Raw genomic sequence first — 25538 nt, 5'->3', positions numbered from 1 at the left:
CTTATTCATCATAATATATATTTTTAAATCATTACTACCATCTTAGATAATAGCACAATCAAAATATATATTCCAAGTCCCAGCCCCATCTGAACCCACTGAACTAAAATTGGATGAAGGTCTACTGGCTGCATGAGTGTACAGATATTTGGAAAAATCTCCCCAGGTGATTGAAAGCTCCCCACCCTCCATCCTCAAGGCTCAGGAAGCCTGATTTAGACTCTCCTCACACAGACCCCTCTATCTCACTTCTAGAAGTCTCAAGGGACCGTTTCACCCCTGGAAGAGTGGGGGAACTAGGAATAGATTCTGCCACTGAGCAGGAAGGAGGGAAGATAGGAGGGAGCCAGGGTTTGGAGTGGGAAAGGCTCATGGCTGAGTGAGCAGGATGCCAGTTTTGCCCTCTGGGCAGTCGGCTCCCCCCACTTCCCTGCAGTCCTGACCCACCCTCCCCACACCCGTGAGTAGCCGGCAGAGCAATTCTGGCATCAGCAACTCTGGCCGGCAGAGCTCCCGCTGGCCTTGCCTGGGCTTGCCTTTTTCACATTGTTGCATCATCATGTGGCCTTGCCGGCTGCCAGAGGAGTGAGCTGCTGCTCACTGCAACTCACTGCTGGAAAAAAAAGAAAAAGAAAACCAGCTAATTGTATCACCAAGAGACCCAGGGCCTATGGTCAATCTCAGCTGGCCCAGCCTGTGTCTACTTGCTTTGCATGATTGTTATGGATTTCTCAAAAATAGTAATAACTACCAACCCTGGGGGGAAAAAAATCACCCCTGACTGTGGAGCGTGCTGCTGAAGTAAGGAAGAGCTTTAGTTTGCCAGCTTTTATTTAGTTACCTCTAGGAGAGATCTGCACAGCCCTCTGAGCTCAGAAAACCAAAAGCCAGACTCCCAGACCAGGAATCGATAGACAAGCAGCTCTGAGAACAGGATACACAGGAACCTGCAGAATCAGAAAGACAAGCATTTCTTTGACAGCATCACAGTAATTTATTTTTTCCAAAATCTTTGAAATTCTAGTTGTAGTTTAGTCAAAAGTGCAGTGTGCTTTGTTTGTCCAGTTTCCTGTATTTATTTTTTGAGCAGATAATACATTCACATGGTTCACAGGCAACAGATGCAAAAGGATATTCAGTCAAAACTCTCCCTCCTGCTTCTACCCTCCAGCTACCCGTTTCCTTCCCAGAGGCTGCGGCTGGTGGCTTGTGTCCCCTTCCCAGAGATAGTCTAAGAACATCCAGGTCCTTCAGCTAAAACTCTTGGGCACAGACGGGTTGCAGAATCAATAACTTTTCCCATTTTAGACAAGTAATAAAGTGCATACAGCATGTATTCCATAACGCCAGGAGGCTCTGCCTAAGGTGACCAGTCACCGCAGTTTGCCCCAGATGGTTCCAGTTTCATGTCCAGGGGATCCCTTCAGTCTCAGGCAAACCAAGACAGTAGGTTCTGCTAGGTATGGGCTATAATGTACTCACACTAACAGGGATATTTAAAAACTGCAAATGGCTTCACATCTGTGGGAATAGAAAAGTTCCTTTTTAAAGTTTCTTTCCTTGTTAAATTACAAATGTGCTAATAACTTTGTTAAGCCCTATCCTATGTAGCTGATAGATACGCCATGCTTACAGGCATGTAATACATTCTAGGTCCTTGTACTTTAACCAAGATATCTGTGCTGGATTTGCTCACAGGCATATCATTTGCTCCAAGCTCTCCATTGCTTTTGCCTGTTTAGAAAAGTTTTAAGTTGTTAGACAATCGGGGTTTTAGTTTAGATTGTGAGGTCTGACTCCAGCCAACGGAGATCAGACACAGCAAATACGTAAGGGATAAATTTGTCTGTTTTCCTTTATTCATTGTACTCTCATGGCACAATGGCTAGCAAGGGTACCCTTCCTGCAGTCCAGGAAGTAAAACTTGAGTTACTGAAAGATCCTTTGTCTCCGTGCAAATTTTTCTTTGTGGCACCGAGCATCTATTTTCAACATCTATTTCCAACAACATCCTTTTAGCTCTGATTTTGCTACCACATAAATTTGCCACAAACCAAAGACAAAAAGTTTTGGTTTCCAGAGCCTTTTGGATTTGGGAATTATGGATGAGGGACTGGAGACCTATAGGCAATATACATGTATATTTTTTAACCTGCTTGAATGGAAGCACAGTGTTGGGCACAAGGATTTTTCACTCTATTTATCTTAGTGCCTTTCCACATCGGTGCATAGAAATCCTTCCCTTTCCGGCCGGGCGCGGTGGCTCAAGCCTGTAATCTCAGCACTTTGGGAGGCTGAGGCGGGTGGATCACGAGGTCAAGAGATCGAGAATTAGCTGGGCATGGTGGCACGTGCCTGTAATCCCAGCTACTCAGGAGGCTGAGGCAGGAGAATTGCCTGAACCCGGGAGGCGGAGGCTGCGGTGAGCTGAGATCAAGCCATTGCACTCCAGCCTGGGTAACAAGAGCGAAACTCCGTCTCAAAAAAAAAAAAAAAAAAAAAAAGAAATCCTTCCCTTTCCTTTTTACTGTTGCATTGGATTTTATCACATGGGTGAACATTTCAGAGGTCTCTTAATTTTTTTATTACAAACACACATAGTTTTACATGCAGCTAACAACATGGGGAGGTGAAATCACTTCCCAAGCCAGGCAGAGGAGGAATGGGATCTTCGTTCCTTTTTTGGGGGGTTGGGGGTGGTGGGACAGAGTCTCACTCTGTCACCCAGGCTGGAGTGTAGTGGCGAAATCTTGGTTCACTGCAACCACTGCCTCCCAGATTCAAGTGATTCTCCTGCCTCAGCCTCCCAAGTAGCTGGGATTACAGGTGCCCACCACCACACCCGGCTAAATTTTTTGTATTTTTAGTAGAAATTGAGTTACACCATGTTGGACAGGCTGGTCTCAAACTTCTGATGTCAGGTGATCCACCCACCTCAGCCTCACAAAGTGCTGGGATTACAGAGATGAGCCACCACACCCAGCCAGGGATCTCATTCCTAATGCTTGTTTATGACTGAAAGTTTAAGTCCAAGCCTGCTCAGAAGTGGGGAAGAGGGTGCAGAAACAAGACCTCCTGAGGTCTCCCAGACCAGCTGCCCCACCCATCCACCTACATCATGAAGTCACTCCCATTCAGAATGATTTTTCCAAACAAGAAGACAACCAGAATAACCCGGGTTGACAGAGGACACAGGAGACGCAAGAGAGAGACAATGGGGCCATCCTGCAGTGCCCACCACAGCTGTCTTATGCATCCTGGACCCCAGGCTGGTACTATACAGGGTGCTGCGTAGTTCCTCACCCTCATTCTGTGCCTCTACCAAAAGTAATAGAATGGGCGTGGTGGCTCATGCCTGTAATCCCAGCACTTTGGGAGGCAGAGGCGGGCGGATCGCTTGAGGTCAGGAGTCCAAGACTAGCCTGGCCCACATGGCAAAACCCTGTCTCTACTAAAATTAGAAAAACTAGCTGGGCGTGGTGGCATGCACCTGTAATCCCAGCTGCTCAGGAGGCTGAGACAGGACAATCACTTGGACCCAGGAGGCAGAGGTTGCAGTGAGCTGGGATTGTGCTGCTACACTCCAGCCTGGGCAACAGAGCAAGACTCTGTCTCAAAAAAAAAAAAAAAAAAAAAAAAAAAAAAAAGAGTAATGATAAAAATTAAAGTAGTTCACACTTACTGAGCACTTTCTATGTGCCAGGCCCTGTTCTAAGTACTTTGTCCATAGTTGCTTGGTTGGTTAATTCTCACCATTACTCATTTCATGAATGAGGCACCATTACTTTATCCTCATTTTACAGATTAGGAAACTGAGATAGAGATAGAGATGAAATCATTTCCCAAGCCAGACAGAAACAGAGGAAGGATTTGAACCCAGACAGGCTGGCTCCAGAGGCAAAGCTCTTAACCACTAATGACAATAACAGATGACACTCAGGTTGTGATTAGCCTATACCAGTTGCTCTTCTAAGTGTTCACATGTATCAGCTCAACTAATCCTTTCACATACTGTTATTATTTCCGTTTTACAGATGAGGCAACTAAGACACAGAAAGGTCAAGCCATTTGCCCAGGTCACACAGGATCAGAAGAAGGATTTGAAGCCAGGCAGTCTACTTCCAGAGTCCATGTCCTTCTGCACTGAACTGTACCTCTGTGCCATGACTCGATGTGAGAGCAACAGTAATCATGGCTTCTGGTCATCACATTCGGTGTCAACACTGGAGAATTTAATAAGCACTCAACAAATAATCAATGGACCCTCCTCTAGAATAACGCTTTTTTTCAAAAAAAAATCATATTCCAAGTTCATTGTAGAAAATCTGAAAACTATAGAAAGGTTCCAAGAAGAAAGGCAAGTCACCCTTGATATAGTCACCTTTATATAACCACTAACATTTTGATGTCTTTCCAGCTATTGTTACAAAACAGGGATCCTACTCTGTGTTCTGTTTTTTCTTCGCTTATCAACAGACCATCAACAGTTTCCCACGCCATTACATTTTTTTCCCTCAACTTCCACAGAGAAGTGCTCTTGATTGTGGGGAACCAGAATGTCCCCCACAAGTAGCCCCTTCCTCAGGCGCAGACCCCTAACTTCCCAAAATAGATCCATCCTCTACACTCAGCACTTTTCTACTTCCCATCATTCCTTGAAAATTCGTGTAATTCCCTCTGCCTTCCTTCTTAGACTCCGGGTCTCCTCCATTCCTGCCAAGGACCCGTCCCACCCTTCTCAATACCCCTACCTCTTCTCTCCTGTCTCCCCCTCACTGAGTCACTGACCCTTCTCACCCCCTCCCTCACCCAGGATCAAAACTATCCCATCCTGTGCCCTATTCCCACAGGCCTTGCTAGAGACAATCTAATTCCATCAGCAAGCTGGTATTAGGCAATGTCTGGGCAAAACACGGAGTGACAGGCAAGACAATGCCAATGAAGGTGCTGGAGGCTGCAGCCGGGGAGTCCCTCCCAGGGACACTGATGCATTTAGAACAGGATTCTTTGAGGTACAAAGCCTTAACCTAAAAGGGAACTCTCCTGGTGTGATTTCAGGCTACCAGGCAGGGCCTGCAAGTGCTATTTTGGTGCAGGGAGCTCTTTTGATGTACCTGAAACCTCAACAGGGAGGCGGAGGTCTAATCCAACCCTAGGGTGGGGCAGCCTTGGCGCCTTGCCCCATTAGGAGGGAATGAAAGGCTTTTGAAGGTGGTAGCTCAAGACAGGTGGCTTCTTGATTCCAACCACGGTGTCTCCGCCAAGATGGGGTATAAAGAGGGATGTACAGACAGCTGACAAGAGGCGGGGAGTCTGGGTAGGCGAAGCAGAGGGACAGGACTCCTCCCGGACCCGCTCTGCCTGACCTGGACTTCCCTGGCATCATTGTCGTAACAGCACCTGTGCGACCTACCTCACATGTTTTCATAAGGATCAGATGAGATAAGTTCAGTAAAAGTGCTTTGCCAAGAGTAAAACCCCAGAGTCAGGTGTGGTTAGGCCTCTCTGCATCTCTCCTTTTTTTGGAAGGTGTTGACAGCTCCTCATTGTTATTAAGGCGTTTCCTCCCTGAAACACATTTCACCCTCTAGATAGGAGGCAGGGGACTTGGATGGTGCTCTGGGAGGCACACCTGGGTTCTCTTAGCTGTAGGCCACTGCAGCTCCTGTCTCTACTCCCCGACAGTGGCTCAGGTTTTGTGTTTTTTGAGACAGAGCCCTGTTCTGTGACCTAGCCTGGAGTGTAGTGGCTGATCTCGGCTCACTGTGACCTCCCCCTCCCAGGTTCAAGCGATTCTCCTGCCTGAGCCTCCTGAGTAGCTGGGATTACAGACATGCACCACCATGCCCAGCTAGTTTTTGTAGTTTTAGTAAGATGGGGTTTTACCATGTTGGCCAGTCTGGTCTCAAACTCCTGACCTCAAGTGATTCACCTGTCTCAGCCTCCCAAAGTGCTGGGATTACAGGCATGAGCCACTGCGCCCGGCAGGAGCTCAGGTTTTATCATTGGTGTTTATTGGGGTCCCAGAAATAATTCATAAACAATGCATAGGGTGATTAACTGCTGGGGATTGCACAGAACTGAGGGGCTTCCCAGGACACAGAACTTTCAGGGCTAAAACTGAGCCAGTCCTGGGCACACAGGGATGGTTGGTCATTCTAGGTGTACCTGGGAGTGTGTAGGTCTGATGGTGTGATTGTTTGGCATGGTGCATATAAGCCATGTGTGCTGAGATGCGGTTATGCATGTGATTACTCATGTTTGGTGTAGAGGGTTTAATGTGGATCTGGTGGCATGTTTGGATTTCTGTGTTGGGGTTACGTTGCTATGTATGTGTCTCTGTTGTTTGTAAGATGCATGAATATGTGTAAGGCTTGTATATAGTGTGTTAGATTTAGTGTATATGGGTAACCTTCATATGCATGCCGTTTGTGTGACATGAATGTGTTTTATCAGCAGCGGTGTAAATGTATGCTTTGTATTTGGTGTGTGGAACGTACATGTCATTCGTATGGAGAGGGAATAATGCCTGTGGTGTGTATGTGTGTGGTGTGAAACTCGGTATGTGGGTGCTAGTGACTCATGCAGTCTCTTGCCTAAATGCAGGCGTCTGTAGTGTGCGCGTGTATAAGCACCAATGTGTGTGTGGTGTGTGCTGTATTTTGTGTGTCAAGGGACGTATTCGTGTCATTGGTGAGCAGAGTTGAGTGTTGTGTATATTGTGAGTTGTGTTTGCTGTGGAGACTGAGATGTGGGTGTCATTTGCATACAGATGCGTTTGCGCGGCGCTTTCTGCATGCTGTGTGTGAGGCCAGCAGGATGTCGAGGTGCGCCGTGGTGCATGGCCTTTGCTGGGCGCAGAGAGACGGGTGTCATTTGCGTGCTGTGTGTGGAGGTGAGTGCTAGTGTATCTGTGCCAGGCGTGGGGTGTCCGAGTGTGCACGGGGCACACGTGTGGGCTGCGCAGTGAGGCGCGGAGGGCGGAGGCGCGGCGGGGCCCAGGCGTTGTGACACGGCGGGGGTCCAGCAGCTCCGGGGCGGCCGCGCCCACCGCGGGGAGGCCGGAGGCGGCCTGTGCCGGGCAGGTGGGGGCCCCGGGACCCTGCCGCAGCACCGCTACGGTCGCTGCTCGTCTCCTGAGCGCCCGCCGCTGTTTACCTCTTCCTACTCAATAGTGACTCCTAACCAACCAGGGAACTATTGGGAATAAAAATGAAGACGCGAGTAAATAAACTGTAAGAAAAAAAATAGTGGCACCTGTTGTCCATGTATTTCCTCTTTTCATCTTCCTGGCCCGCCTAGAGGGGAGTCGTTATTTCCCTCCCTGCCCCCACCGCACCGCTGAGTTCCCCGGGGGTCCCGGAGGTGAGGGGGCCCGCCCCACCCGGGTCTCGAACGCCCCGCTGGCTGCCAGCGAATTGGCCGAGGGAAAACCGAGCTCCCTGGATAGCGGGACCCCAGCGGTTTCCCCCAAAACCTGTCAAAAGGTGCTCGCCGAAGTCTTTCCCCAGAGACTTTTCTGAGTTTCTCACCAAGGCTGGAAGAATGAGGGTGTTAGGTGAGCTCGTATGGTGGTTCCATGATACTTCCAAGAGGGTATGTGGTTGAATTAGGACAGTAAAGTAGAGAGGTGTCCAAAATTAATGCTTTTTTGGAGTGAGGGATTAACATCGCTTTTAAAACTCCAAATGCGCCGGGCGGGGTCTCTCACTCCCGTAATCCCAGCACTTTAGGAGGCCGAGGCGGAAGGATCACGAGGTCAGGAGATTGAGACCATCCTGGCTATCATGGTGAAACCCCATCTCTATTAAAAATACAAAAAATTGCCGGGCACGGTGGCTCACGCCTATAATCCCAGCACTTTGGGAGGCCGAGGCGGGTGGATCACGAGGTCAAGAGATCAAGACCATCCTGGTCAACATGGTGAAACCCCGTCTCTACTAAAAATACAAAAATTAGCTGGGCATGGTGGCCCACACCTGTAATCCCAGCTACTCAGGAGGCTGAGGCAGGAGAATTGCCTGAACCCAGGAGGCGGAGGTTGTGGTGAGCCGAGATTGCGCCATTGCACTCCAGCCTGGGTAACAAGAGCGAAACTCCGTCTCAAAAAAAAAAAAAAAAAAAGGGCCGGGCGCGGTGGCTCAGGCCTGTAATCCCAGCACTTTGGGAGGCCGAGGCGGGTGGATCACGAGGTCAAGAGATCGAGACCATCCTGGTCAACATGGTGAAACCCCGTCTCTACTAAAATACAAAAAATTAGCTGGGCGTGGTGGCGTGTGCCTGTAATCCCAGCTACTCAGGAGGCTGAGGCAGGAGAATTGCCTGAGCCCAGGAGGCGGAGGTTGTGGTGAGCCGAGATCGCGCCATTGCACTCCAGCCTGGGTAACAAGAGCGAAACTCCGTCTCAAAAAAAAAAAAAAAAATAGCCAAGCATAGTGGCACGCGCCTGTAGTCCCAGCTACTCAGGAGGCTGAAACAAGAGAATCACCTGAACCCAGGAGGTGGAGGTTGCAGTGAGCCGAGATCCTGCCACTGCACTCCAGCCTGGAGCGAGATTGTGCCTCAAAAAAAAAAAAAAAAAAAAAAAACTCCAAATGCTCATACTTCAGATTTGCTTCTGTAAGATCTACTTCCTCCTCCACCTCCACCTTCTTCCTTCTGTCCTTCCTCCTTCTGCCACATTTTCATATGTATTTGATCTATTCGGTTGAATCATATGAAATTGCCCTTTATGTAGCTCAAAACTGATCAAATACTTGAAATTTCATATGTCCAACCTACTGCATTTTGAAAGCTCTTTTTAGATACACTAGCACGCAACTCCACTAGCACTCACCTTCACACACAACACACAAATGACACTCATCTCTCCATGAGCAGCAAAGCCCCTGAACCACTGCACACTCATCTTGCTGGCTGTACATGGAACATGCACAAAGCACGGCACAAAGATGAAACTTTCAGGGGAATTGTCTGTGTTTGATGAGAGTTGCAAAAGACCTGAGAGTCCCACTGATTAGAGCAGCTTGCACTTACGGCTAGAGGGGTGGCATGTGGTGTGCTGGAGCCTGCTAGTATTGGCTCACCAGGCAATTGTGAAACATTCGGGAACTTTGCCCAGCCAGTTATTAAACCACTGGTAGCCTGACATTGTCCATGAGGGAGTTTTTACAGCATGGAAACTTGGGCTTCCCTCCCCACCCTCGTGGGAGCTGGTTTACCAGCACGCTACTGATTGTTTCTCTCGTGTGAGGCCACATTAAGTCTCAGTGAAGTCAGTTTCCTCAGAACCACATAAATCCCCAAATGCAAACTGAGGGTTGTGGGAAGACTGGAATGGATTCTGGAGGTGTCTAAATTTAGGCTGCTATAACCAAGTACCATAGAATGAGTGACGTACAAGCAACAGAAATGCATTTCTCACAATTCTGTGGACTGCAAGCCCAAGATCAAGGTGCCAGCATGGTCAGGTTCTGGTGAGGGCCCTCTTCCGGGTTGTGATCTTGTTGTATCCTCATATGAAAGAAAGAGAGAGTCAAAGAGTTCCCTGGGATCCCTTTTATAAGAACATTAATCTCATTCATGAGGGCTCTTTCCTCATGACTTTGTCACCTCCCAAAGGCCCAACCTTCCCATCTCCTTACACTATCACATTAGGGTTTAGGATTTCAACATATGAGGGTTTGGGAGGACACAAATATTCAACCCATGACAGGAGGCAATCAACAAGTTCAGTGGTTGTAGGAGAAAAGATTGGAAATTTGGGGATGAACCACATCCGTTCATAACTGTAGCACTTTGGTTAATATTTATTAAACCTATGCCAGGCACTATTTGAAGCACTTTATATATGTTAACTCATTTACCGCAATAACCTTCTGAGGTGGATATCATGAATATCCCCATTTTACAAATGGAGAAACTGAGGCTCGGGTAACTTGGCCAAGACAATAGAGCTAGTAAGTAGTAAAGCTTGGCTTTGAGCCCAAGCTATGTAACTCCGGGTTGCGGGCTCTTAACTGCTATGCTATGCTGCCTGTATTATCTCTTTTAGGTTTGGCTGCAGAAGCAAACCCAAAATCTGTGTCTTAAAATAATAAAGGTTTGTCCTTGTTCGTATTACATGTTAGCTGTTTGTCAGTTGTGGTTCTGCTTGACATGTCTTGTTCTGAGACCCACGCTGAAGGAACAGCCCTATCATAGTATTTCCCAGAGAAAAGAGCAATCCCAGTAGCATGTGATAAATCTTAGGAGTCAAGTAAGGTATAGCATACGGCTTGTGTTTTTTTTAATCACATTCCATTGTTCCAAGCACATCACATGGCTAAGCTTGACTCAGTGGGGGCTGAGAAATAGATTCCTCCTCCTCCCAGACACTGCAAGTCACATGGCGACCTGTTCGGTAGTGAATAATTGGGAACTGTTTCAGGATAGGTTCCCCAGAAGTAGACCCTGAGTCAAGGACTGTGGGCAAGTGATTTATTAAGGAAGTGTTCCTAGGAGAATCCATAAAAGGAGTTTGGAGAGCAGGACAGAGAAGACGACGAAGCCAAGAAAGGCTATAATTTCAGGCAAAGTCCTGGGCTCAGCCTGCCTGGAGTTTAAATTATACCTCAGAGTTTCTCTCAAGGCAAGGAAGCTGGGCTTTCATGTTCCCACAGCTGTCAAATTGGTTAAGTACTTAAGATGGGCTAAGTACTGCTCCACGGGGACATAAGCAACTAGTTTCTGAACCTGGGTGAAGCAGCTCCAGTGGCCCTGGAGTAATCCTCCAAAAAGATTCACAGGTGCATGACTCTTAGAAACAAAATCACACAGAAACTGCGAGAGAGAATGGAACTTGAGAGCTCTGAGAAGATCTGGGCAGAGCACCAGTAACGCCTCTTTTTATACTGTCTTGTTATAGCATTAAAGGTGCAACATTATTTCTCCCATAGTTAATGGCATGTGTTTTTGTTTTGTTTGTTTTGTTTTGTTTTGTTTTTTGAGCCAGAGTCCCGCTGTGTCCCAGGCTGGAATGCAATGGCGTGATCTCGGCTCACTGCAACCGCCGCCTCCCGGGTTCAAGCAATTCTCCTGGGATACGGCACCCACCACCATGCCTGGCTCATTTTTGTATTTTTAGTAGAGACAGGGTTTCACCATGTTGGCCAGGCTGGTCTCAAACTCCTGACTTGGTGATCCACCCGCCTTGGCCTCCCAGAGTGCTGGGACCACAGGCTTGAACCACTGTGCCCGGCCGGTATGTCTTTGATGCTAGGCAGAGGGATCAGGGTTTGCTCCCTTTGGAACAACAGGCAACGAAAAGTCCTAACAAGTTTTTCAGTAACCCCCAGTATAGTATTTACTGAGTAGATGTGTCTAACACAAATCTTTCCAAAGTGAAAAAAGATGCAAGCCCTACTGGGGTACAATTCTGGCAGTAACCACCTGGAATTAATGTAGACTCCACCGGTTAAGGGCACAGTCCCCAATAAGACTGCTCTACAAATATGCAGGCTGCAAATTCAGGGATCTTCAGGCCAATCACACTTCTTATGAACTGGCTACCAATTCAGGGTTCCCATGACCCCCTCAGCTTTCATAATTTGCTGAGACAATTCACAGAAGTGCTATATTTACAATTGCAGTTTTATTATAAGGATACAAATCAGGGCCAGCTAAATGAAGAGAGACTTAGGGTGAGGTCTGGGAGTACCCCAAACATGGAGCTTTCATGCCCCCTCCCTGTGAAATCAGAACATGTTGCTTTTTTTTCTTTCTTTCTTTCTTTTTTTTTTTTTTTTTTTTTTTTTTTTTTGAGATGGAGTCTCACTCTATGGCCGAGACTGGAGTGCAGTGGCACAATCTCATCTCACTGCAACCTCAGCCTCCTGGGTTCAAGCAATTCTCCTGCCTCCACCTCCCAAGTAGCTGGGACTATAGGCGTGCACCACCACAGCTGGCTAATTTTTGTATTTTTTTAGTAGAGTGGGGGTTTGACCATGCTGGCCAGGCTGGTCTCAAACTCCTAACCTCAGGTGATCCACCCACCTCAGCCTCCCAAAGTGCTGGGATTACAGACATGAACCACCCCGCCCAGCCGACTTGCTGCTTTTCTAGCACGTTCATGTGTTCACCAACCAGGAGATTCACCCGACTTTTGGGTGTCCAGAGTTTTGAGGTTTCATTACATTTGCATAATTGATTAAATCATTGGCCATGAGATTGAACTCAATCTGCACCCTGCCTCCTTTCCCTGAAGGAGATTGGGCTGATACCATATGACTCAAACCTCCAACCCCTGTAATCCCATAGTTGGTCATTCTAGTGTGACCAGCCCTTATCCTCATTAGCATAAATCCTGGTGTGGTCGGAGGGCCCCACCATTATTAGCAAAGACATTTCTGTGACTTGGGAAATTCCAAGGGTTTAGAAACTCCTTTCCAGGAAAACCAGACAAATTCTTTACTATAGAACATGTATCATCAGAATGAAGAATCATATTGAGCCCTGAGCAGAATCGTTTTTCTAATTCCACAGGTAGACACACACGTAAGAGCAAATCCAGGACACCAAAAAGAAAAAAAAAATCTTACATGCCTCAGGGGAATTAAGACAATGGCCTACAAAGGAACTCAAATAGAGTAACAACAGACTTATTTTCAGTATCAATAGAGGCTGGAAGATGATGGAATGGTATCTTTTTTTGTTTTTGAGACAGAGTTGCTCTGTTGCCCAGGCTGGAGTGCTGGGCTGTGATCACAGCTCACAGCAACCTCCGCCTCCCAGATTCAAGCGATTCTCCTGCCTCAGCCTCCCAAGTAGCTGGGATTACAGATGTGCACCACCACACCCAGCTAATTTTTGTATTTTTAATAGAGACAGGGTTTCACCACATTTCCCAGGCTGATCTCGAACTCCTGACCTCAGGTGATTCGCCCACCTTGGACTCCCAAACTGCTGGGATTATGAACCTGAGCCACACACCCGGCCTGGAATAATATCTTAAAAAGGTCTATAAAGGAGGTTGCTCTTTCTCATTGGAAGATAAAATATAAAATAATTATGAGACACTGTAGTAATATTTATCTATCATTATAAGGGAAAGTTAATCTCATGTCACTGAGTCATCCATTTAAAACACAAAACATTATTTTAATAATTTCTGATGTAGATTATTCCAAAATACATCATCCCATGCTTACCTTCCTAACAGAAGGCTCAGGTTCAGCATTCCGGTGCTGTTGAATAGTGAGACATTCAGGTGTTACTGAGGTCAGCTAGGCAGCTCGCACCTGCACTAAGTGTGTCTGCGCTCTGTGTGTTAATGTCTTTTTTTTTTTTTTTTTTTTTTGAGATGGAGTTTCTTTTTTTTCTTTTCTTTTTTTTTTTTTTTAAAGATGGGGTTTCACCATGATGGCCAGGCTGCTCTTGAACTCCTGACCTCAGGTGATCCACCCACCTTGGCCTCCCAAAGTGCTAGGATTACAGGCGTGAGCCACCGCACCCAGCTGAGATGGAGTTTCACTCTCGCTGCCCCGGCTGGAATGCAATGGTGCCATCTTGGCTCACCACAATCTCCGCCTCCTGGGTTCAAGTGATTCTCCTGCCTCAGTCTCCTGAGTAGCTGGGATTACAGGCATGCACCACCATGCCCAGCTAATTTTGTATTTTTAGTAGCGACAGTGTTGGTCAGACTGATCTTGAACTCTTGACCTCAGGTGATCTGCCCACCTTAGCCTCCCAAAGTTCTGGGATCACAGGCATGAGCCACCATGCTCAGCCTACATGTCTCAGAGTCCTGTCTCCCCACTGCAGCAGCAGCTGTATCAGCCTCTTCACCTACTGCTACGTTTCACATGCAGTGGTCTGTCTGTGGGCCAGGGCCTTTCCCCACTGTCTCCATCCTCCTAACATTTGCAGCTCATGAGCTATAAGTAGCAGATTATATTTCCCAAAAACAAGCACTGCAGTATCTCCCATCCAACATGCAACATAATGTTAACACTCCACCCATTATTTACGCTCTTTCCTTAAGAGTCAGGTGTCTTCCAAGGCTGGGTCATAAAAGGTGATACAGTTTCCACCCAATCCTCTACGAATGCTTGTTCTTGGAACCCAATTACCATGCCACAAGGAAGGGGAGAAACCACATGGAGAGACCTTGTGTAGGTATCTGGCGAACAGCCCCAGCTGAGGCCCCTTTCAGCCAGCACCAAGCCTCAAATGGGAGCAAGTGTGTGAGTGATTGAGCTTTCCGTGATTCCACCCCAGCCTTTAAGTTTCCCTGCTGATGCCAAGTGAAACAGAAACAAGCTGTCTCTACCAAGCCTTGCCCCAAGTATAGATTTATGAGCAAAAGAAGTGATGGTTGTTATCTAAGCCTCCAAGTTTTAGGGTAGTATCATTCACAGCAGTAGATAACTAGATGACACCACTTTTTACTGTGCTTAAAAGCTGCACGAGGGCTGGGGTGGGGGGGGTGGTTCACACCTGTAATCCCAATGCTTTGGAAGGCCAAACTGGGAGGATCACTTGAGGTCAGGCGTTCGAGACCGGCCTGGCCACCATAGTGAAACCCCATCTCTACTAAAAATACAAAAATTAGCCAGGTGTGGTGGCAGGCACCTGTAGTCCCAGCTACTTGGAAGGCTAGAGCAGGAGAATTACTTGAACCCGGGAGGCAGAGGTTGCAGTGAGCCGAGATTGCACGATTACACTCCAGCCTGGGCGACAGAGCGAAACTCCATCAAATAAAAAAAAAGAAGAAGAAGAAGCTGGTCCATGTGACATGTTGGTTGGAGTCCTTTGGGAACTCTTAATCCAGAGGTTCCTTGCCAATTGTAAACAAGTTCAAGCCCTGTAAATTATTTCAAGTTTCCTCATACTCTAGACTAAACCTCTTTGGTTTCAAAGAAAAAAATATTTTAAAATACAGAAAATAGCCTGGTGTGGTGGTGCACACCGGTAATCTCAGCTACTTGGGAGGCTGAGGCAGGAGAATCACTTGAACCTAGGAGGCAGAGGCTGTAGTGAGCTGATATCATGCCACTGCACTCCAGCCTGGGTGACAGAGCAAGACTCCATTTCAAAAAAGGAAAAAAAGAAACCCATCCGTTTTTATCTCAGGAAAACGGGGTTTTAGGCTTTATGAAAGGATTCAGAGGGGTTCATGGGAATCCAAGAACAGCAAATTCTGCACAGCATGGTCTCATGGCAATTGTTATATAGATACACACACACACACACACACACACACACACACACACACACACATATGTATACACCCACATACACGTATTTGTAACTTTTCTGTTACTCTCTGCACATATACTCTATTCTTTTCTCATTCATAGGCTTGGTTTTTTAATTCCTCAATTCGCTGGCTCATTAGGCCCTTTTCTACTTTCTAGTTCCCTGTCTACATCACAACCTATGATACAAGTGCCGCTACTGATCAGTGCCCAGTTCCAAAATTCCCCAAAAGATCACTGAATAATCCGGCTCCTCTTTGCTAAGCAAGGTCCCATAAAGCACAAGTAGCTGGACTAATTACATCTGAACTGACCTTGCTCAGGTGTCCATCACAGAGCAATCAGCTGGAGTCCCGAAAGGCAGGTTTGGAAGTGAGAAGTCCCTTAGAAGGGATTTGAGCAGGACATGCAGTGATTGACATTTTCAGGACACCTCCCCATTAAGGCTGTTTACTCCTCCAGGCTAGAAAATGAAAGCTGAGATGGGCACAAGCTCGACCTCCAGATAACAGCAGGACATAATTTGGATCTGCCAACCCAGGGGAGAATCTGAAGCAAGGGCGGATGAAGTGGAACCGTGTCTGGCAGCAGTTAGTGGAACCAGTCGGTAACAAAATGAGCCTAAAGGCAAAAAGTCCCCCAGGCAACCCCTGAAATTGATTTAGAAAGAACTTTACGGCCGGGCGCGGTGGCTCAAGCCTGTAATCCCAGCACTTTGGGAGGCTGAGGCGGGTGGATCACGAGGTCGAGAGATCAAGACCATCCTGGTCAACATGGTGAAACCCCGTCTCTACTAAAAACACAAAAAATGAGCTGGGCATGGTGGCGCGTGCCTGTAATCCCAGCTACTCAGGAGGCTGAGGCAGGAGAATTGCCTGAGCCCAGGAGGCGGAGGTTGCGGTGAGCCGAGATTGCGCCATTGCACTCCAGCCTGGGTAACAAGAGCGAAACTCCGTCTCAAAAAAAAAAAAAAAAAAGAACTTTACTAAGACTTGCAAAAAGTCCCCCAAGCGACCCTTGCAGTTGATTTAGAGAGAACTTTACTAAGACTTGCAGATAACCTTTCACTCTTTAAGGCTTCACGGTGTCCTAGATACAGAGTCACTGGAGTCCAACAGGCTCTAAATTCAAGTAACAGGTCACCTCATTTAAAAGCTGTAAGACCTGAGGCAAGGTTCTATGAGCCTTGCTTTCTTCATCTGTAAAATGAAGATAATAGTACCAACTGGCCGGGAGTGGTGGCTCACGCTTGTAATCCCAACAGTTTGGGAGGCCAAGGCGGGTGGATCACCTGAGGTCAGGAGCTAGAGACCAGCCTGGCCAACATGGTGAAACCCTGTCTCTACTAAACATATAAAAGTTAGCCAGGCGTGGTGGCGGGCGCCTGTAGTCCCAGCTCCTAGGGAGACAGGAGAATTGCTTGAACCCAGGAGATGGAGGTTGAGTGAGCTGAGATCATGCCATTGCAGACCAACCCGGTGACAGAGTGAGACACCATCTCAAAAAAGAAAAAAAGTCGTACCAACCTTGCACGGCCAGGGTGAGAATTAAGTGCAATAACTCTGTCCAAAGGTTTAACACAGGCTCAAGTTTATCACAGCTGCTCGCTAAACATTGGTGAACACCCTTTCTTCTTCTACTGGGGAGTCACAGCTCCACCTTTCAGGTTGTGAAACGGGCTGGGACAAAGATCCTGAGACTGAAGGTCAAAAGGCTTCTCATCCCAAGTACATCCTCAAAGGGGTTTCTTGCCTCTGGGCTTTGCACCTTGCAAAGGTGAAAGAAGCATGTCTAGGTCTAGAGAAGTCCTGATGGGGCTACCAGTCCTTAATTTTCTTTTTTTTTTTCTTTTTTTTTTTTTTTTAATTTTTTTGTAGTGATGGAAGTCTCGCGATATTGCCCAGGCTAGTCTTGAGTTCTGGGGCTCAAGTGATCCTCCCACCTTAGCCACCCAAAGGACTGGGACTACAAGTATGAGTCACCATGCCTGGTCTTAGCCTTTAATTTTCAATTCCTAAAAATCTGCAGGGGCTGGGCACAGTGGCTGATGCCTGTAATCCCAGCACTTTGGAAGGCCAAGGCAGGCGGATCACTTGAGGTCTGGAGTTCAATGCCAGCCTGGCCAACATGGCGAAACCTCGTCTCTACTAAAAATACAAAAATTAGCTGGCTGTGGTGGCTACTTGGGAGGCTGAGGTATAAGAATTGCTTGAACGCAGGAGACAGAGGTTGCAAAGAGCCGAGATGGCGCCACTGCACTCTAGCCTGGGTGAGAGAGTGAGACTCTGTGTAAAAGGAAAAAAAAATCTGCAGTATATAGACTGCAAATAGTTTACAGAGTCATAACCAAGAAATATGCACATTAGACATCAAGGAGTTTAGGGTGCAATGACATTGAAGTGGAGGGGGGCCCTGGATGGGCCCCACTTATTTTAAGAACTCAGTGAAACCCCGCACGGTGGCTCATGCCTGTACTCCCAGCACTTTGAGAGGCCGAGGTGGGCAGATCACAAGGTCAAGAGATCAAGACCATCCTGGCCAACATAGTGAAACCCCGTCTCTACTAAAATACAAAAATTAGCTGGGCATGGTGGTGTGTGCCTGTAGTCCCAGTTACTTGGGAGGCTGAGGCAGGAGAATTGCTTGAACCCAGGAGGCGGAGGTTGCGGTGAGCCGAGATCACAACACTGCACTCCAGCCTGGCACCTAGCAACAGAGCAAAACTCTGTCTCAGAAAAAAAAAAGAAAAAAAAAAGAACTCAGTGAAATTGTGAAACCCACAGGGCAGACCTCAGTCCCCTGAAGACCTCCACAGTCCTATCTCCACAGCTATAAAATAGGAAAGCTGAGCCAGGTGATTCCCAAGAGGCTTCAAACTCAAGTAGGTAAGGGGATCTTAGCGATTCAGAGAACTTTCAGAGTTACATGCACTCAGTTCAAATCCTGGCTTTTGCATGAGGGACAGTGACCCCAGGCAAGCTGTTTAACCTGTATAGGCCTCACACTGTCCTTATCTGTAGACTGGGGGTAATAGCAGTATCAGGCCGTGAGGAATAAAGGAGAGAATCCATGAGCGTACGTAACACAACACGTGACTCACAGTAAGCTCAATGAATGTTAGATATTATTGTTAGCGAATGGAGATTTTAAAATACATTCTGGAAAGCATAACTCCTTTAGTCTTATTGGCCCCCGGGCTCCCCAGCCCAGAATCAACAGGTTCCCTGTGGTTTTTTTTGTTTTTTTGTTTTTTTTTGTTTTTTTTTTTTTTGAGACAGGGTTTCGCTCTTGTTACCCAGGCTGGAGTGCAATGGCGCGATCTCGGCTCACCGCAACCTCCGCCTCCTGGGTTCAGGCAATTCTCCTGCCTCAGCCTCCTGAGTAGCTGGGATTACAGGCACGCGCCACCATGCCCAGCTAATTTTTTGTATTTTTAATAGAGACGGGGTTTCACCATGTTGACCAGGATGGTCTCGATCTCTTGACCTCGTGATCCACCTGCCTCGACCTCCCAAAGTGCTGGGATTACAGGTGTGAGCCACCGCGCCCAGCTTGGTTCCCTGTGTTAAAAGAGGAACAGATACCAGTTTGAAAGACAAAGTCCTTGTTTTCCCTTAACTAACAAGTTTCCTTTATCTGGTAGTGGGGTGGGGTGGCAGCTCCTTGTAAACAACACTCTAGAAAGCAAAGCTTTGAGGCAAAAGGAATTGTCTTACAGTGTTTAAAGTTCCTGTTCCCTTAACAAGTCGGAGGTCACTGTAAGCCTTGCTAGAATGAACTCAGTATCTGACAGAGCAGTGTGCCTCTAACTTTCTGGGAGAGAACTAAAAAACCTGGATTCCTGGGTCCCTCCTGAAATCTGCTTAATCAGATTCTCCAGGGTAGGCACAGGGAATGAATGCTTTATTTTATTTATTTATTTATATTTTCAGAGACAGAGTCTTGCTCTGTCTCTGGGCTCTCTGCAACCTTTGTTTCCTGGGTTCAAGCAATTCTCCTGCCTTAGTCCTGAGTAGCTAGCTGGCTCTATAGGCACGTGCCACCACAGCCCGCTAATTTTTTTGTATTTTTAGTAGAGATGGGGTTTTGCTATGTCGGTCAGGCTGATCTGGAACTCCTGACCTCAAATGATCCACCTGCCTTGGCCTCTCAAAGTGCTGGGATTACGGGCATGAGCCACCGTGCCCAGCAGGGAATGAATATTTTAAACCAGTGCCCCAGTTGCTGCTTCTGGTCAGGGACGTTTAGGAAGAGACAGAGTTTTTAGGCAGAGACAAAAGGTCTGCTCCTCAGGTCCTGGTGCATTGTGGGGAGAGAAGGGACAGGGGCAGGGAAGCGGTAGGTTCCAAGGTGGCATGGGGACAAGGGGGTAGGGAAGGGAGAAATGTACCTATTCATGTGGCTACTGAGTGTTTACCTGTTAGATACGGAGTTCAAATGAGAGTAGACCAAGGCACCTACTTGGCAAGTAGTCCCCTCCCTTCCCATCTCCGCCACCCCAAATGGGGCTCATGGGAGAGATTGAATCAGTAACAGAGAAAAAGAGAGAATATCTTCTCTGTGCATCTGAGTGTCTTGTGGGTAAACTGCTCTTGCTACATCACTTCATCATCATCGAAATGTCGCATCATTATTGTCACCAAGACATCTTCATCCAAGAGTGCCTCCAGCCCTAGGGTCACTCAGGAGCTAAGCCAGGTGTGTGCCCCTTTTGGTTCAGGAAGCTGCCCCTTTACCCTCAGGCAGGAACCAGGAAGCCCAGTCTTCCAATCTGGCTGGGAAACAGTGTGGGTGCAGGAAGCTGTGGATTAAATCTGCCCCAAGGGATCACACAGCCACCAAATTAAAGGGTGAGCCCACGCAGATGGATTTTGAAATTCCCAGGTCAGTGCGCTTCCCTGGCCTCGCCACTCCGAGTTTTCCCTCTGGTCACACTTCCCCTGAGCTGAACCCGAAGTGCCTGTCTCTGGAGCGCTGCACACTTTCAGGGTGGGATTGCCTTTTGTTTTGTTTTTCTAGTCACTTCTTTCTCTGCCCTAAAAAAGAGGAAGAACTCTGAAATTCTGGACACTTATTCTTTTTTATTAATTGTGGAAATAATAATCATAATACACTCAGATTTGAGCCATCATTTATACTTTTTTCAGTTTTTAAAAAAACTGTGGCAGGCCAGGCACAGTGGCTCACGCCTGTAATCCCAACACTTTGGGAGGCCGAGATGGGCAGATCACGAGGTCAGAAGATTGAGTCCATCTTGGCTAACACAGTGAAATCCCATCTCTACTAAAAATACAAAAAATTAGCTGGGGGTGGTGGCATGCACCTGCAATCCCAGCTACTCGGGAGGCTGAGGCAAGAGAATCACTTGAACCCAGAAGGTGGAGAGTGTAGATATTGCCACTGCACTCCAGCCTGGGCGACAGAGCGAGACTCTGCCTTAAAAAAATAGAAAACCAAAAAAATAAAGTGTACAATTCAAGGACATTTAGTACATTCAGTGTCTTCCAACCATCACCACCGTTAAGTTCCTGAATATTTTCATCGCCTCAAAGGGAATCCTGTACCCATTACACAGTCCCTCTCCGTTCCTCCCTCATCCCAGGCCCTGGCAAGCACAAACCTGCTTTCTGCCTCTGTGGATTTGTCTATTCTGAATATTCCATATAAATTGAATCATACGTATGTGGTCTTTAGTGTCTGGCTTCTTTCTCTTAGTGTAACGTTTTCAAGGTCCATCCATGTTGTAGCATATATCAGGACGTCATTCCTTTTTATGGCTTTGTATAATATTCTGTTGTATGGATATACCACATTTTATTTACCCATTCATCATTTGACATCGTTTACACTTTTTTTCTTTGAGACAGAGTTTCACTCTTATTGCCCAGGCTGGAGTGCAGTGGCACGATCTCGGCTCACTGCAACCTCTGTCTCCCAAATTCAAGTGATTCTCCTGCCTCAGCCTACCGAGTAGCTGGGACTACAGGCACCTGCCACGAAGCCCAGCTAATTTTTTGTATTTTTAGTAGAGACGGGGTTTCACCATGTTGACCAGGATGGTCTCGATCTCTTGACCTCGTAATTCACCCGCCTCTGCTTCCCAAAGTGCTGGGATTACAGGCCTGAGCCACTGCACCCGGCCTTTACACTTTTAAAGTGCTTCATGGCCAGGTGCAGTGGCTCACACCTGTAATCCCAACACTTTGGGAGGCGAGGCAGGCAGATCGCTTGAGGTCAGGAGTTCTATGCCAGCCTGGCCAATATGATGAAACCCCGTCTCTACTAAAAATACAAAAAAAAAAAGTAGTCGGGCGTGGTGATGCATGCCGGTAATCCCAGCTACTCAGGAGGCTGAGGCAGGAGAATTGCTTCAACCAAGGAGGCGGAGGCTGCAGTGAGCTGAGATCGAGACTGTACTCCTGCCTGGGCGACAAACTGAGACTCTGTCTCAAAAATAAAAAGTGCTTCTATGCCTTTTGCGGGCGGCGGCGAGCGCGGAGAGAACGTCATGAAGGCTTCGGGCACACTACGAGAGTACAAGGTGGTGGGTCGCTGCCTGCCCACCCCCCAGTGCCACACACCGCCCCTCTATCGCATGCGAATCTTTGCGCCTAATCACGTCGTCGCCAAGTCCCGCTTCTGGTACTTCGTGTCTCAGTTGAAGAAGATGAAGAAGTCTTCAGGGGAGATTGTCTACTGTGGGCAGGTGTTCGAGAAGTCCCCCCTTCGGGTGAAGAACTTCGGTATCTGGCTGCACTATGACTCCCGGAGCGGCACCCACAACATGTACCGGGAATACCGGGACTTGACCACCGCTGGCGCTGTCACCCAGTGCTACCGAGACATGGGCGCCCGGCACCGCGCCACGGCCCACTCCATCCAGATCATGAAAGTGGAGGAGATCGCAGTCAGCAAGTGCCGCCGCCCGGCCGTCAAGCAGTTCCACGACTCCAAGATCAAGTTCCCGCTGCCCCACCGCGTCCTGCACCGTCAGCACAAGCCACGCTTCACCACCAAGAGGCCCAACACCTTCGTCTAGGTGTGGGACCCTCGTCCGGGTGTGCCCCGAATAAACTCAGGAACGCCCCGGTGGGTGGGGGGAAGTGCTTCTATGTACACTATGTCACCTTATCCTCACAAAAACTCTGTGAGGTGGGAAGAGCAGATATGATTCATTATTATGATGATTCTCTGCATTTCACAGATTGAGGAGACTGAGGCTCACAAGGTGGAACGATTTTTCCAACATCTCGCAGCTGGTTAATGGCAGACCCAGAACCAGAATCCAGGTCTCTTGAGTCTGGATGACCAAAACCACTGGGCAGTTGGCTTTGCAAGCATTGTTCTTCCACCAAGAAGATTCTGGGTGGACATTGCTCACAATGGCAGGGCAGGTGGGGACCAATGACCCTTGGACAGGCCTAATTTTGTTCTTTGGTAGAGTTGGCCACTGCCTACAGGGCTTGGTCTTGCAGCCTCTGCTCAGACCTCCTTGAGGATGCCTCTTGCCCTCGGATGCCAGAGAAGGCTGGCGCTCAGGTTGGGCAGGAACTGGGCCTTGCTTTTTGCACTCCCCCAGCACCATGCCTGGCAACTGAGGCTCCATAAAGTGTTTGCTAAGACATTTTAAGGGTTTAAGGGTGCTCTGATACTTTGCTTTTTTTCCCCAGCAACATGTCACTGGGAGCAATTTCCTATCACCCAAGTAACTCCTGAGCCTCCTTACTTGGAGTGAATAACAAGCAATTAGGAGCTCTAACTCTTTTTTTTATTATTATATTTAAAATTTATTTATTTTATTTTAAGTGCATACTGTATCTGGCATTTCTCCCCATGTTATCCCTCACCACTTTCCGTTCCCTCCCCACCCCTCACTGTCCCTCCCCTACCCCCCAGCTGCCCCCAGTGTGTGATGCACCTCTCCCTGAGTCCACGTGTTCTCATTGTTCAACACCCACCTACGAGTGAGAACATGAGGTGTTTGATTTTCTGTTCTTGTGTCAGTTTGCTGAGAATGATGGTTTCCAGATTCGTCCAAGTCCTTACAAAGGACATGAACTCATCGTATTTTATGGCTGCATACTATTCCACAGTGTATATGTGCCACATTTTCTTTGTCCAGTCTATCATTGATGGGCATTTGGGTTGTTTCCAGGTCTTTGCTATTGTACACAGGGCTGCAGTGAACATACATGTGCATGTGTCTTTATAGTAGAACGATTTATAGTTCTTTGGGTATATACCCAGTCATGTGATTGCTGGGTCAAATGGGATTTCTATTTCTAGATCCTTGAGGAATCGCCACACTGTCTTCCACAATGGTTGGACTAATTTACACTCCCACCAACTGTTGTAAGAGTGTTCCTATTTCTCCACATCCTCTCTCACGCCGGTTAGAATGGCGATCGCTAAAAAATCTGGAGACAACAGATGCAGGAGCTCTAACTCTTTAACAAAAATCAGCAGAACTTTGGGGCTGGAATTTCGCTCTGTGACAGTGAGGGCTTTGTTCCTGATAAAATAACACCAAAACCACATAATGAAAAGTTTGGAAAGCTGAACAAAGCAACAAAAATGACCATAATCTTACTATCTTAACACAACTGTTATTTTCAAAAATTCCCTTTACTAATTCCCTCCCTTTCTTTCTCCCTCCCTTCCTTTTTGCCTTTCTTCCATCCTGGTGTCTGTCCATGATGAAAGTAGCCCAAGATCATTGTAATACCCTTAAAATCACCTATTATCTGATACCCAGAGTCAATCACTGGGAACATCTTGTATATTTCCTTCCAGTCTTTTTCAATACCTTGTTGAGTAATTGAGATTATGCAGAATTCTCTTAGTATTTCCTATGTCACTAATTTTTTTCTAATAATGAAAATAACATATGTTTATTATTGAAATTCATGGGAAAAATTACAAGAAAGAAAAATTCCCTAGAATGTTTCTTCTACAGACAGAAATTTTAACATGCATTTGTATTTACAGTTGTTATCCTACTGAATATACAGTACATCAAGAGTTTCACTCTTGTTGCCCAGGCTGGAGTACAATGGCGTGATCTCAGCTCACCAAAACCTCTGCTTCCCGGGTTCAAGCGATTCTCCTGCCTCAGCCTCCTGAGTAGCTGGGATTACAGGCATGAGCCACCATGCCTGGTTAACTTTGTATTTTTAGTAGAGACAGGGTTTCTCCACGTTGGTCAGGCTGGTCTCAAACTCCCGACCTCAGGTGATCTCCCTACCTCGGCCTTCCAAAGTGCTGGGATTACAGGCATGAGCCACCATGCCTGACCCAGTATATCATTTTTTAATTTATTTTCAACTTATAAGCATTTTTTCATATTGCCTCATAGTCTTTATATATTTTATTTTTAATTGGTAACACATTTACATAATATTCAAAAGATTCAAACGATATTCAGTGGAAATATTTTTTTTCCACCCCATTCTCCCAGTAGCCCATTTTTATCACTAAAGTGCCCATTGTTAGCTGTTTCTTGTGTGTCCTCCATGAAAGATCCTGCTATGCTTTATCTAAATTAATGCAGGTATATTTAAGTGTATTCCTTCCTCATCTTCCCCTCTTTTTTTTTTTTTTTGAGATGGAGTCTCATTCTGTCACCCAGGCTGGAGTGCAGTGGCGCCATCTCTGCTCACGGCAACCTCCACCTCCTGATTTCAAGTGATTCTCCTGACTCAGCCCCCTAGGTAGTTGGGACTACAGGCGCATGCCACCACGCCTGGCTAATTTTTGTATTTTTAGTAGAGACGGGATTTCACCATGCTGACCAGGCTGGTCTTGAAATCCTGACCTTGTGATCTGCCCGCCTCGGCTTCCCAAAGTGCTAGGATTATAGGCGTGAGCCACTGCACCCAGCCCATCTCCCCATTTTTTACACAAAGAATAATCAGCTGTATACACTGTCCCCATCTTCTCCTTTTTAAAATTTCTTTGAGCTGGGGTCTCACTATGTTGCCCAGGCTAGTTTCAAACTCCTGGGCTCAAGCAATCTTCCTACCTCAGCCTTCCAGGTAGCTGGGACTACAGGTGCAGGCCACTGTGTCTGGCTTTACCTTCCTTTTAAACTCTTTTTTTTTTTTTTTTTTTTTTTTTTTTTATTGAGACAGAGTCTCACACTGTTGCCCCCAGGTGGAGTACAATGGTGTTATCTCAGCTCATCGCAACCTCGGTTCAAGTGATTCTGCTGCCTCAGCCTCCTGAGTAGCTAGGATTACAGGCGTCTGCCACCACATCAGGCTAATTTTTTGTATTTTTAGTAGAGATGGGATTTCACTATGT

At 47.1% G+C, this 25538-nt stretch overlaps 1 protein-coding gene across 1 annotated transcript; it reads left to right on the top strand.

Annotated features, from left to right (window-relative positions):
• Positions 1 to 21716: 21716 nt before the first annotated feature.
• LOC101041173 (large ribosomal subunit protein eL20) lies at positions 21717 to 22322 on the top strand. The gene has a single exon (XM_003923204.4). The coding sequence runs from the start codon at positions 21745 to 21747 to the stop codon at positions 22273 to 22275; it is 531 nt and encodes a 176-aa protein (XP_003923253.2). The 5' UTR covers positions 21717 to 21744; the 3' UTR covers positions 22276 to 22322.
• The last annotated feature ends 3216 nt before the right edge of the window (positions 22323 to 25538 follow it).

The sequence above is a fragment of the Saimiri boliviensis genome, chromosome 4, assembly GCF_048565385.1.
Source record: "Saimiri boliviensis isolate mSaiBol1 chromosome 4, mSaiBol1.pri, whole genome shotgun sequence".
Lineage (NCBI taxonomy): Eukaryota > Metazoa > Chordata > Mammalia > Primates > Cebidae > Saimiri > Saimiri boliviensis.
Note: the sequence above shows the minus strand (reverse complement) of the source record. Positions and strands in the feature narration are given on the sequence as shown.